Here is a 13,900-nt window from a genome sequence, read left to right on the forward strand (position 1 = left end):
CAAGCTTACACAAATTGTATCACAATATATGGAATTGAATGATACAAGTAAACTCAAGTAAGCACTACAAGCTTACACAAGTTATGTTACAAGATATGAAAATGAATGTTAGAAGCTAGCAATTCACACTAAACACAAGATAGAATAATAGTAGGAAGTATGAATTGCGAACTATAAAGTGTTGGCCTAAATAATCTCTACGATATGGTAACCAACACAATATAATGAGGACAACAAGAATAGTGAATGCACGATCAAGTGACCAAGGTAAACTAGAAGTAAGGAGTTAGGGTTAGGGATAACCGAAGTCACGGAGACAATGATGTATCCCGATGTTCACTTCCTTGGAGGAAAGCTAGTCACTGTTAGAGAGGTGGATGTTACCATGAAGTCACACCAACGCCATGAAGTCTCACCCTATTCTCCTTGAGATATCACCACGAAGGCGATTACCAACCACTAGTGGTAGACCTTGAGGCGGCCTCCAAACCTTCACAAACTTTCCGGGGGACAAATCACAAGTTGATTCCTCACCGGAGCACTCCTACCGCCTAGGAGTCTCCAACCTCCAAGAGTAACAAGATCAAGGGGGAAATGCTCAAGACTTGCTCAAATCACGAATTGCTTTGGTCACAAGAGGGAGAGGGAGATAATCTATCTTTTGATTGGAACAACTCTCAAGAACACTCACTAATCTCTCCGGGATCTAAGATTTGGTGTGGGAGAAGTGAGAGGGAGCCGCTTGTGTTCTTGGGGCTATTTTGGATGGAGTGGTCAACCCTCTCCCGGAGTGGGAGAGGGATATTTATACCCCCCCCCCCAAGAAAATAGAGCCGTTTCCCGCAGTTGTTGACCTGTCCGGATGATCTGGACGCACACCCGGATGATCCGGGCAATGTCCGGATGTCTGGGAAGGTCAATATACAATGTGGTGAAGCGGAAACCCGGATGTCCGGAGACGTAGCCGGATGATCCGGACAATGCCCGAATGATCCGGGTAGGTAGCCGGATGATCCGGCTAGCTAGGATAAGGTTCTGTGATGATTGTTTTCGGCAACCCGGATGATCCGGGATGGAACCCAGATGATCCAGGTAGGTACCCAGATGATCCGGCTAGCTAGAATAGGCTTCTGTGACGAGGAGCCCGGATGATCCGGGAGGGAACCCGGATGATCCGGCCAGTAAGAAAACAACACGCGGCCTGAAACTGAAACAAGCATAACTTCTACATACGGACTCCGATTTTGATGATCTTGGGTTCGTTTTGAAGCTATGGAAAAACTCCAGGTCCTCACATATATAATCACCCAAGATAAACCAAAATGTAGGGTGCAAAGTATGCAAAGGTTAGATCATATATTTTGGGAAACTATTTGGCTTTGGCTTTTCTTTGGTATATAGGATATGAGTGGAATTGTGTATATAAGATGTTGACTTGAGCAAATCCATCACAAACCCATTTGACCCCCTCTTAATAGTGCGGGATCCCTATTACTCAAGAATCATAAAAGAGCTACACTACATGGCTATCGAGAATCCATTCTTAAGTGTATATGTTTCTTTGGTGGTCATCACTCCACAACACTAACGTCAAAGGAACTAATACCTTTGACACGAGCTGTTCACTTGAGCTTGATGTTGATGTTTCTTCTTGGCTCAAGATGAAGGCGAGACATTGGTGAAGTCTTCAAGTCTCTCCCCCATACACAATGTGGGAAGCTTTGCTTTGTATTAATCTTCACTTGTCCATCATGTGATCATCCACAAGCTTCAAGCATGTAATCCTTTGGGATGGTTATCTTGAACTTGCCCTTGTCAATCATGATCACCAACACTTGGATGTCATCCTCTCATAGACACTTGAAATCTCTCTCTCGATGCGAGCCCATGAGAATCACCTAACCCTCAAAAACATAGACAACACATAGTATGGGTTAGTACACAGAGTGCAATTGATAATTTCTTATCATACCACAAGATCCTATGTGGTGCATCATTTGCGCTTGTGTGTTGACCATTTAGAGTTCGATCTTTGAGCTTCATCTTGGTCAATCTATATCTCTACTTCATGTTTAATCTTGACGTCTTGAAGGGTATATTGAATTCTTCACTTGAATAGCTTGCTTGAATACTTGATCAATCATGACTCGACACATAAGTCCATTATGATCATATCTTTGAGCCACTCCTAGAATTCATCATTCAAATCATCCTTTTAAGATCTTGATCCATTATGGCTCAAACCATAGCTCTAAGCATGGCAACCCTTAAGATACTCCAATGAACTTCATTTTGATCATCTCAATGTAATTGTTGCTTCAAAGGAGTTGTCTTCCATTATTCTTTAATCATTTTCCAATGGGACTAACCTTCAAATGTATATCTCAATGCAAACATTAGTCCATAAGGATTGTCATTAATTACCAAAACCACACATGGGGACTACATGCACTTTCAGCGCTTGCACGCGCGCACCGGTCGCTGTTGATGCCCCCGCCTGCTATGGCCGCCGTTGCTGCCTGGTCGCGGCGGGGGGGAGGGGGGATTGTGGAGGCGGGCGAGAGGATCGTGCCGCACAGCGGGCCCCTGGGCGCCAAGCACTCCGCCATGCGCAAGAGCGTGCGCTTCGCCAAGTCCGTGTCCGCGCCGCTCAAGGCGCGCGAGCTAGAAGCGACGACAACGACGACTACATGGAGATCACCCTGGACGTGCGTGACGACTCGGTGGCGGTGCACAGCGTGACGCCGGCGGCGGGCGGCAAGGACTCGGACGTGAAGCTGCTGGCGCAAACGCTGGAGAAGCGCTCCTCCTCCTCCTACGGCCAGGGCGTGCTCCGGACCGCCTCCAAGCGTGCGCACACCCGCCCACGCCCTTTCCGCCGCTGCCTCTCGCACCGGCCGCCAACGAGGGCATCATGGAGTGCGCGGGCGGGGGCGCCGCTCCCCCCTACTCGCTCGCGGCCACAGGGACGGCCACTGCGAGGACGAAGAAGACGAGCCCCTCCCCGCCCCAGCCATGCGCGCGCGAGCATGAGCCCCCGCCCTAGCCATGCGTGCTCCGCCACGGTCGCGCGAGCACGAGCCCCGCCCCGACCATGCACGCTCCGCTCTGCGCCAGGCACGAGCCCCTCCCCGGCCATGCGTGCTTCGCTCCGGCTATGTGTGTTAGGTGGTGGAAGGAAAAGGAGAGGAGAGAGGAGAAAGAAAAGAGAGAAAGGAGAGGAGAGAGGAGAGAGAGGGGCTGGCATGTGGGCCTGTGCATGCAAAAAAGACATGTCGGCGTCCCAGCTGCCCCCCCCCCCCCAAAGGGGGCGGGGTTTGGGGGGGGTGTGCCGGCGGTAACTTTCGCCCAATCCGGCGCAAAACAGGTTTCTGGGGCCCCGATCGGTGGGGCGTTTTTTGCCGCCGGCATCCAGAAAGTGGCTTGGGTGGGCTTTTTGGGGGCATGGCTGGAGATGTTCTAATACATTGTGTGTATGGTTCTAACCATGGTACCCTGCCATGACAAGGAGTGAACTTGTATCTAATTTGTGATAGGTTGGAGTCTAATCTGCCTCTAGTTAGTACTGTCTGATGCTCATATATTATTTGTGATTAGGAGGATGTCTGGAGGTAAACTGCAAACACCATTATGTTACGTGCAAGCTGTGTTCAACTAGGATTGGATTATAGCGCTCGTTCGTGAACTAACTGTTTGGTGGACTGCATGATGCTTGTGTCTCTTCGGAGATGATTTTTTTTTTGCTTTGCCTTGATGAGTTTTCAGCACTTGTGCGACTTGCTCAATCTTGTAAGATGTAGAATTTCAGTTGCCAACAGGGAGGGATGTTTTGTCTGAATCCTTGCTTGCCCAACAGATTCCTTGTTTGGAAACTGATCGAGAAGGCTTGCATACGCATACCTGAACCAAAAAGGACATGGGGTATGCTGGCATGGCTGAGATAATTGATGATGATTGAATCCAAAAAAAACAAGAAACGGTTGATCCGTGCCTTCATTATATTCACTCACTGTTTTCTGTCTCTTTTTTCATACCGTAACAACAAACACAACACTAAAACCTAAAAAAAAAAAACACAACACTATGCATGCATCAATAGTACATACACCCTATCCAGGTGACGATCCAGGTACGCGCCCACGAGCAAACGTTCGCAAACAAAACAAAAACATTCTAAATCACTAGTTAAGGGATACCCTTGCAAAGGTCACTCTCACCTTCTCAGGCGCGCCACTTGTCACATCCTAAAAGTTTTTTTTTATTTCGTAGATTCGTTTATTCAAAACATTTTATTTCTTAAACCGTGCATTCAAATCTCCAATCATTTTCAGCCTTGGATTTCTTCCATCGAGATCTTCAAAACTAGATCTCATTTAATAGATTTTGTTGGACTTTTTCTCAAAAAATAACAAACAAACAGGAAAAACGGAAGAAAAAAAAGGCACATTTTTTTAATTTTTGAGAGGCACAACAATGCTTCTCGTGGAAGCAAGCTGCGCCACCTAACTAGGATGCTCCTGAAGGTGCTTAAGACAAGAGGTACTGATGTATGTAATAGAGTTCATTCTCTGTTCCCATGTCTTAAATACCTATTTACCGAATCTTGCACTATATGCCTTGCCTTTCTAATTGTTTGGCATAAAAAACGATGTCTGGAAGCATGTCTTAGCTCTTAGTGCCTTCGTACATCTTTATGTCAAATGCCTTGGTGGTTGGTGCAGTCCAAGTAGGAGTATTTGAAACAATATCCTGCCCTACGTAGCACAACGTTTAGTCGGGATGCAATGATCCTCGCAGAACCTAGTAAAACTGGAAACACTAGTAATAACTTCCTGGACAGGGATGTTTTATTCAGAGAGATAGCACTTGGGGAAAGAAAGAGCAAGACTTTGTTCATAAATTCAAGACCCAAAATGCCTAGCCCGCCTTGGTCTTTTGGGACACACACTTTGTCCCAAGCAACAAAGTGGTATTTCTTTTCAGTGGGATCCCCACTCCAGAAAAACCTAGACATGTCTTTGATCATCCTGCCTTTATAACAACTAGTAATGTAAATATACAAGTTCTTCAATAACGCTATCTTCCTGAAAAGGCCTAGCTATGGTTGTAATTTAACCACAGTAATGTTCCATATCCGGTTGATTATCAAGCATTTTTGCTTGCGATTTTAATGGTCAATTCAATTTTTTCAATCGCCTGGAATTCTGACAAGTAAATGTGGCAATGCTTTGTTTTCTGGATAGCAGGAAGAACGCAGGATACATGTATCATAAAAGATTCCATAACTCATCTGAATATCTTATTACGAAGAACTTATTGGTCACATAGAGCTCCTACTCAGTACATCATACTAATGTTCAGGAGGCGCAGATCGCATGTGCGCATCATGGATTTGCAAGACAGAACACGAGACAACGAGGTGCTGTTTCGCAGATCGTCTCTTATTTATCGATGAGAGCAGTGCCTCTTCACAGCTTCGACAGCGCGATGTCCATCACCTCGATCATGAAGTCTGCGGCGCAAAGTTTCAGTTATGTATCAGAAGCCAAGATAACATATACATGCTATGAATGTGAGTACTAGCAGCAGATCTTACCGGAGTCCTCCTTGGAGAAGCACAACGGAGGCGTCACCCTGAACACATTGCCGAAGAAACCGCCCTTCCCCACCAGCACGCCCATATCTGTTCAGACAAGAACACACTCAGATATCAGGTCCAAAGCTCTGCTACTTCAGTTTTATAATTGCGAAAGTACAGAGACGCGACAGAGTTCGTCAGTTCGTGTAATCAATTACCTTTCATGTGGTTCATGACCTGCGCGATCTCAGCTTTCGCCGGAGTTTTCTTTTGGCGATCGGTCACCAGCTCAACCCCGAGAAGGAGGCCTTTCCCCCTAACATCGCCGATAACTGCAAGAAGCCGAATGTAAGTAACAGAAGTATCCTCGAGGTATATGTGTTTGCGATGTGATTTTTCTAGCTGGTACTCACTGTCATGCTTCTCTTTCAGAGCGTTAAGCTTCTCCTTCAGGTAGGAGCCAACAACGAACGCATTCTCCTGCAGCTTCTCCTTCTCCAGTACCTTGAGAACAGCATGGCCGGCAGCTGTGCTGACAGGGTTACCACCGAAGGTGTTGAAGTAGCTCCTGCGGGTTAACACCTTAGCGATCTCAGGTGTGGTAACAACCGCTCCTATCGGTATTCCGTTCCCTATGCCCTGAGCAAGAATGACAGGAAACATGTCAGCCTATAGTTTGATACATTGTACACCGATGAAGCTGAACCTAATGACATATAATGGAATGCATGAACTCTTCAAGTATGATGAAAACTGTGGAGAAACTATCAGTACTCACCTTTGCCATGGTGACTATATCAGGGATGACACCCTGCCCTTCGAATCCCCAGAAGTGGCTCCCAGTGCGCGCAACCCCCGCCTGAACTTCATCGGCGATGCAGAGGCCACCAGCTTTCCTTACCATATCGTAGGCCGCAGGCAGGTATCCTGGTGCTAATTCCACTATTCCACCAACTCCCTGCACAGAGGAACATTCCAATTGTTTCTTTAGGAAATCTCACTTTTGAGCATGGTGATAGTATGACAATGTGTTGGTATTAGCATACCTGTATGGCTTCTGAAATGAAACCTGCAACTCTTCCTGTAGTCCCATAGTCAATGGTTTCCTGAATATCTCTGGCATATTTCTCTCCGTCTGACCCGAAAGCGCCTCTGTATGGGTCTGGATTAAGAGCATGGTGCACTCCGGTCTGGACACATTGCAAATGGGTAAATGTCACTAATAAGCCATGAAATAAAATGAGGCATCTTTCAATATAGTATTTTAATTTCCTTACCTGGACAACATTAAATTTCCAGTTGGCTTGAGCAGTAGCACCCATTGTTGCAGCTGCATTCCCATGGTATCCATTCCTCAGTGAAATAATGTCATGGGAACCAGTGTAAAGCCGAGCGATCATCAGTGCAAGCTCATTTGCCTCCGTGCCAGAATTTGTGAAGAAAACAACCTGAAGGGAACAAGAGCAGCTTCACATGATTCTCGGTCAAACAAACAGAATAATCTATGTGTATCAGACGTGCCCTATATTTTAAGCCATAATAAAATTCTAAAGTACTTTCAGGCACTGAAATGTGCACCGTTTTACGAGGATGAAAGTACCTTCAGATCACCGGGCATTTTGGCCGCCAGAGCCTCAGCAAAGTCGGCAATTGCATGATTCAGATACAGAACTGTGGAGTGCTGTATCTTCTTTGCCTGGTTGACTATGGCTTCGATCACATCAGGATGACAGTGCCCGCAACAAACGGTCGCAATGCCACCGAAAGCGTCCAGGTAGCGGCGGCCATCCTCATCGAACAGGTACTGCATCTTTCCATCGACTATGTTCAACTGCAATAATTGTTGAGTGAAACAATAATCAATTTTCAGTGCTGAAATCACACTTTGTCTTGCTGAAATCATCAAACTACGCTCTTTGTCCTGGTCAGACTAGCACATTGAATCCAACAGAAATTACTGAGAGAGATATTGAGGGCCTGTTTGGTTCCAATAAGTCACCTGACTTATAAGTCAGGTGACTTAAAACCAGTGACTTATAAGTCACGCCTGTTTGGTTGTCACCTGACTTATAAGTCATCTGACCATACTTTTCCACCTTGTTTTTTAACGTAAAGGTGATGGGACCCACGCAAAAGGGGGTGACTTATAAGTTTTAAGTTGGGGTGGAGCAACTTATAACTTATAAGTTGGAGTGACTTATAAGTTGGGTCCGTTTGGTAAAATAAGTCATTTTTTTCACTTTTCGACTTATAAGTCGATGACTTATTTGAAACCAATCAGGGCCTGAAGTAACAACTGCTAACTTTTTAACCCTGTTTTCACGAAAGAATTTTTTTCAAGAGTTCAAGGGGATCTGAAAGAGCTAGCTGACGAAAGAGCTACCTCTTCCATTTTTTTTCTTTGTGTCGTGTAAATTGGATATATCTTCACATAAAAATATGTTTTACACGTGATATATGTGTTGCTCTGAGTACAGCATGTGAGCTCCAAGGTTGGTGGGTGAGCCGTGAGCATGGTAGGTACACAACTTTTGACACTATCTGCAGAAACCCCAACCCCATCTTGACAGTAATTTATTAACTTTGGCCATGCATGTGCAGTTGAAAAAGAGGAAGTTGTCCGTGATCACTCTCTTTATGAAATACTGGTGCTCGTGCTCCCGCTACAGATGTAAGAAGTACTGTAAGATTTCACAGACTTGCACAGGAGGTAGTTAGTTGTGCGAACTTGTCAGTGACAAGATACAACCACAACGTTTTTGTGCTTGACTCATCTGGTCCCAATAAAGCATAGCTACATTAGTACAGAGGTAGATCCAATGAAGTGCAGAACTCTGTTGCTACTACTAACAATCTTAGCTCTGTGAGACTGATTCCCTTTTTTGAGAATCTTTAGCACTGTGATTCCCAGATCCCACCAATCACCACAATTCGGGCAAGGAGTACCAAAAAAAGACCATCTTTTCTCACCACGAAACTACCAAGAGCGATCGGAACAAGAAGATCCCACCTAATTATGCGAACGCCGTTAATCATTTTAATCGAGACATGTCACATGTACTGTTCGTGTTGGGCGCTTTTGGAGTGGGGAATTAAAACCAGGTAGTAGTATCTAGAGTAATTCATAACAATTTCCCTCGAGGAGGATAGAAATGGAGATGGAAATCAAACTTCATTTATCTTTTCAAGCAATCCGGTGGTTCGTTCCCGAGAGAATGGAGGGTGGCAAGGGCGAGGGAGGGGGCACGTACGGGGCGGTCGTAGAAGTGGAAGAGCGAGGGGCTGAGGAACTGGGCCCGCTTCTGGGCGATCTCCGCCACCCGCGGCCCGTCGTAGGGCGGCGGCGTGTACGCGAACGGCGGCATCTTGGGGGCGCCGGCGCCATTCTCCGGCGCGGCGGCGACCGCGGCCGCGGAGAGGCTGGAATGCGCCCGGCCGGGGGCGAGGGCGGCCCGGAGGAGCCTCCGGGAGGAGGCGAGGCGCTGCATGTCTGGCTCTGGTTCTCTCTCTGCCTCACGACCGGTGCCTGCCTGTGGACTGGTTAATGGTGGCGATGGCCGTCGTCGCTCCGGCTATAAATAGACGGACGGGCCGGAGATTGATGGCGGGGGGTGTAAAATGACGGGCACGCCTCTTTTTTTGAGGGAACGAGCACGCATTTCCCTTGCAACATATGAGTATTTAGAGCAACTCTAGCGGACCCCGCAAATATACAACCCGCAAAACGCATTTGCAGATTCACAAAAATCGCTTTTGCGGGTTAAAAACATACGCGGCCGAGCAGAATTCGTATCTAAACCTGCATAATTTGAAAAAATACTTTCGCGGGAGAAATTACACAAACATAGTTCATCACATACTACATTGTTCATCGCATACTACATAGTTCATCACAAACTACAAGCATAGTTATATTATATAGTACGTTAAACTAGTACTAGGGGGTCGGATCTGACCGCGGCGAGGTTGCGGCAACTGGACGATGCCGTGGAGGAGCCGAACGCTCAATCCTCCTCGCCGGAGCTGCAGAGATCGACGTACTTCTCCACCTGCTCCGCGCGGATGCGGCGCCACTCGTCCGCCTTCTCGTTGACGGCGACGTTGTCGGCGACCGCCTGCCGCCACTCGAGGGCTTCGAGCTCCTCGGCGTGGCACCGACGCTCCTCCTCCTTGCGCACGCTCCGCTCGGCGACGGCGTCGAACTCCACGACGTAGTCCTCGGGCCCGACGACTCCGCGGCAGCCAAGCGGAACAGGCTCCTCGGGCTCCTCCTTCACCGGCACGAAGGGGAACGGCGCCGGCGGCTCCGGCTCCTCCTCCTCGTCCGACCACTCCCTCTTCACGGGGAGGAAGCCCGCGACGGAGGAGGAGGAGGAGGATCCGGCGTACGAAGAACGCGCGGAGGAGAACGACGCGCGCCGGCGGTCGTACTCCGCCGTCTCGCGGCGGTCGAAACTCGCCGGTGGCGAAACCCCGCGGTTGGTCCACTTCCGCGCGCCGCGCTTCCTCGCGTCGTCGGACCGGACACGGCGCTCGTGCTCTGGGTCCCTCTCACGGCCGGATCTGCTGCCGGAGCCGCGTCCGGAGCTCCACATTCGCCCCCACATGGCGGCTAGAGGCGGGGCGGAGGGTCGCCGACGGCGAGAAATTGGGAGAGGGGAAAGGGGAATCGGGTGGCTCGCGGCGGCGAGGGGATAGGGTTTGGACCCCAAAAGGGTCGCGGAACCGCACTTATAGTACTCGGGGCGTGCGGTTTGCGGGCTGCGGCAAAAAAATTTACAGGCCGGGCGAATATGCGGGCTCTGTTCTGGCCGCAAAATTGGCCCGAGCCCGCATACTCGCCGGAATTTTTGCGGGCCGGGAGTTTTGCGGGGTCTGTTAGAGTTGCTCTTAGCTAATGTGTTCAATATGCCACCAAATAAATAATTTGTTTTTTATGAAAAGGAATATATCATATTATAAAAATTCACCGGAAGTACATAACATTTCAAACATAATAAAAATTACATTGAGCCAAGACCATCGAACGATCACTACTGCCGCCAAACAAGCCGTCAACGTGCCGTTGTCGCTGCTCTCCTACTGAAGCCGGCTTGACCTTGTCGATGATAGCCGGGAAGGTTTCGCGCAGGTGCCTCTAAAAACCAGCGCCCTAGAGCAGCAGTTATCGTCGTTAGACCATTGCATAGATCTGAAGCACCTGACACTAAATCTAGCAACACGAGGAGAAACCCTAACCTCATCGTCCCAAAGAGACAGCATGAATCTACGGAGCTCCATCGAATAAATAATGCATTTCAATGTTTAACTTTGAGCATCAATTTGATGAATAAAACATAGATTATGTGCCACCAATTATATCATGAATTCACACTCAAATAAAGTTTCCAATAATATAAGAAATCCCGAGTATGCTCCCTGAAATAAAATAAAAAGAGTAGGCCCAAAGTTAAATCATGAAGGACAAGGACTTCACACAAACAAAGTTTCCAATAATATAAGAAATCCCGACTTAGCTCCCTGAAATAATAAAATAAAAAAGAGTAGGCCCAAGTTAAATCATGAAAACAAGGTGTTGGGTTGGCGGACTGACCTCACATTTGATCTGCTCCATGCGCATGATAATTGGCTCTCTCATTTTATAAATATTTCTATGGTGTTCTTGTTTTCCTTTTTGTTGGTGTCTAGGTGTCATCTTTTAGCAACTCACTATGTGGATCAGCATAGTGGAGATGTTGCAGAAGCAGCATTGTGTGTCATGTTGATACATTAATTTTCGGAGAAAATATGTAGACATTTCAACATTTTGCAGAAGAAAACTAGTACAAAATTTGTGTTTTTCTTCGGTGACAAAATAGAAGGAACAAGCTCATCTCATTAGTCTTTTTTTCTTCTTCTCTTGCTGCAAGATAATCACCTCACCTCGTGGCTCATGAGTCAGTGCTTGGCTCGTAGTCCATTTCACCTACCATCACTTCCAGCTAGAGTCCCAGCCCTCAATAATAAACGCAAGAGACAAAAGGAGCGTGACATACTGACAGGCCAGGCGTCAAGATGAACGGACGGCGCTGCTTGCTTGGCTGCCGTACGTACGTGTGACAAGACAAGTTGCCCACGCCCCTGGTCGATCCGTCCATGATTAAGCTATAAGGGCATTTTCAGCCGCGCCCCCAACAGGGCCCGCCAGGCCACTTTTTCGGTGCCGGCGTCGAAAAAACGGCCCAGTCGCGTCCCCAGGACGCCGAAAATCGCCGGTTCGGATCTTTTTTTTGCCAGGCGGTCACAGGCCGAACCTGGCGCGCTAGGGAGCAGTTGGGGGCTCCGGCGCTAGGGAAAAGCACGCCTGGCCCACACCGATAGCGGAAAAGTCAAGGTTTTCTTCCCTCGACTCGCCTCGCACCCCCCGCGCCCTCGGCCACCACTAGCTATATCCCGGCGACGGCCGCCGCCCTACTCCGCTAGATAGCCATTCCCCGCCGGAAAATAGCAGCGCTTCGCCGCGGCAGCCCCTCCCACAGCAGCTGGGCGTTTCCGGCCGCGGAGGCGCGGTTTAACGGCGGGTACACGCCCACCGAGCGCAAGGTGTTCGGTGTTTTGCCCGCCTCGGCGATGAACTCGGATGAGGAGGAAGAGCTCGCCGCGCTGCTGGAGGAGGAAGCCGCGGCCGACGTCCAGGAAGAAGAGCATCTCATGGTTCTCGCCGCCCTCGGCCAGCTGCCGGCGAGCAATGAAAAGCCGCGGCGAGGTGGCTCGGCGCCGGGGCGGATGAAAGCAAAGAACCGGCATCGTCTCCAAGGCTACTGCATGCTCTACTCCGACTACTTCGCCGATGCTCCACTTCATGGCGAGAGAACATTTCGGCGCCGTTATCGGATGAGCCGAAAGCTCTTCCTCAGGATTGTGAATTCCATCCGGGAGTTCGACAACTACTTCAAGTGCAAGATGGATTGCACTGGCGCTCTTGGATTCACCTCCATCCAGAAGTGCACGGCAGCGATGAGGATGCTTGCATATGGAGCTCCCAGTGATTCACTCGACGACTATGGGCGCATGGCCGAGTCCACCAGCATAGAGTGTTTCTACAAGTTCTGTCGGGCAGTGGTGGCAGTGTTTGGGCCACAATACTTGAGAACACCCAATGCGGAAGACACTGCTTGGATCCTAGCCTAGAATGCAGCAAGAGGATTTCCTGGGATGCTTGGAAGCATCGACTGCATGCATTGGAAATGGAAGAATTGCCCATTTGGTTGGCAGGGGATGTACAAAGGCGCCAAAGGCGGTTGCGGTGTGGTGCTTGAGGCGGTAGCCACACAGGACCTTTGGATTTGGCACTCCTTCTTTGGTATGCCAGGAACTCACAATGACATCAACGTGCTGCAGTGCTCTCCTGTTTTTGCCAAGCTCGTTGAGGGCCATTCTCCTCCGGTGAACTTCGAGATCAATGGGCACCAATACAACAAGGGGTACTACCTAGCAGATGGCATCTATCTGAGATGGTCGACATTTGTGAAGATGATCTCAAACCCTGCGGCAGGAGGCAAGAACGCCTGGTTTGCGAAAGTTCAGGAGGCTTGCAGGAAGGATGTCGAGCGGGCATTTGGTGTGCTCCAATCTCGATTCGCTGTTATTCGGTACCCCGCTCAGACCTGGTCCAAAGATCAAATGTGGGAGATTATGACTTGCTATGTCATCTTGCACAACATGATCATCGAGAGCGAGTAAGAAGACCCAGTGTTTGACACTGAACCATACTACAGGCAGGGTCCTCTAGCCGAAGTTGATCACCAGCTACCGGCAACTTGGACTGCCTATCTCAGTATGCGTCAGGAGATCCGAGACCCACAGGTCCATCATCAACTGCAGAAAGATCTGATTGAGCACCTATGGAGGCTCAAGGGGGACGCCGTGTGATGAAATACGAGTTTTTATTTGTTGAACTATATAATTTGTATTGAACTATTTGTTGTTGTACTATTTTATTGAAGTATTTGATTTTTCTGTGATGAAATATGTGATAAGAAATAATTGTGTTGGTAATTGAACGCCGAGACACGGCGAAACCACGCCGAATATGGGCCTATTCTCGCCCATATGGGCCCTTTATTCGCCGAAATTGGGCTGCAAAGTGGGCCCAATTTCGGCGCCTGGGGGCGACGACTGGGCGCAAAAACGCCCCCAGCGCCGATTGTATCGCCGGCTCGTCCCCAGGGGGGCGATTTTTATGCGTCCTAGGGGGGCCAACGGCTGGAGATGCCCTAAGAACTCACTCAAACTAGTAAGCTTGCACGTGCAATGCACGTCTCAGCTACAATACATTAATTT

At 48.7% G+C, this 13,900-nt stretch overlaps 1 protein-coding gene across 1 annotated transcript; it reads right to left on the reverse strand.

The window, feature by feature from the left end:
- Positions 1–5,265: 5,265 nt before the first annotated feature.
- LOC125521511 (alanine--glyoxylate aminotransferase 2 homolog 3, mitochondrial-like) lies at positions 5,266–9,160 on the reverse strand. Its single transcript, XM_048686570.1, has 9 exons — positions 8,830–9,160; positions 7,179–7,409; positions 6,856–7,026; positions 6,625–6,768; positions 6,357–6,536; positions 5,992–6,217; positions 5,797–5,910; positions 5,597–5,683; positions 5,266–5,512 (listed from the first exon to the last, which is right to left on the reverse strand). Exons 1-9 carry the CDS (start codon positions 9,064–9,066, stop codon positions 5,469–5,471), a joined length of 1,434 nt encoding a protein of 477 aa, XP_048542527.1. The 5' UTR covers positions 9,067–9,160; the 3' UTR covers positions 5,266–5,468.
- Positions 9,161–13,900: the final 4,740 nt, after the last annotated feature.

The sequence above is a fragment of the Triticum urartu genome, chromosome 1 (assembly GCF_003073215.2).
Source record: "Triticum urartu cultivar G1812 chromosome 1, Tu2.1, whole genome shotgun sequence".
NCBI classification, from domain to species: Eukaryota; Viridiplantae; Streptophyta; class Magnoliopsida; order Poales; family Poaceae; genus Triticum; species Triticum urartu.

Coding starts and splice junctions, on each gene's coding strand:
- LOC125521511 (XM_048686570.1), bottom strand. CDS start 9,066: ATGCAGCGCCTCGCCTCCTCCCGGAGGCTCCTCCGGGCCGCCCTCGCC. Junction 5,684..5,796: donor GGTCATGAACCACATGAAAG/GTAATTGATTAC, acceptor TTGTCTGAACAG/ATATGGGCGTGCTGGTGGGG. Junction 5,513..5,596: donor CTTCTCCAAGGAGGACTCCG/GTAAGATCTGCT, acceptor TTTGCGCCGCAG/ACTTCATGATCGAGGTGATG.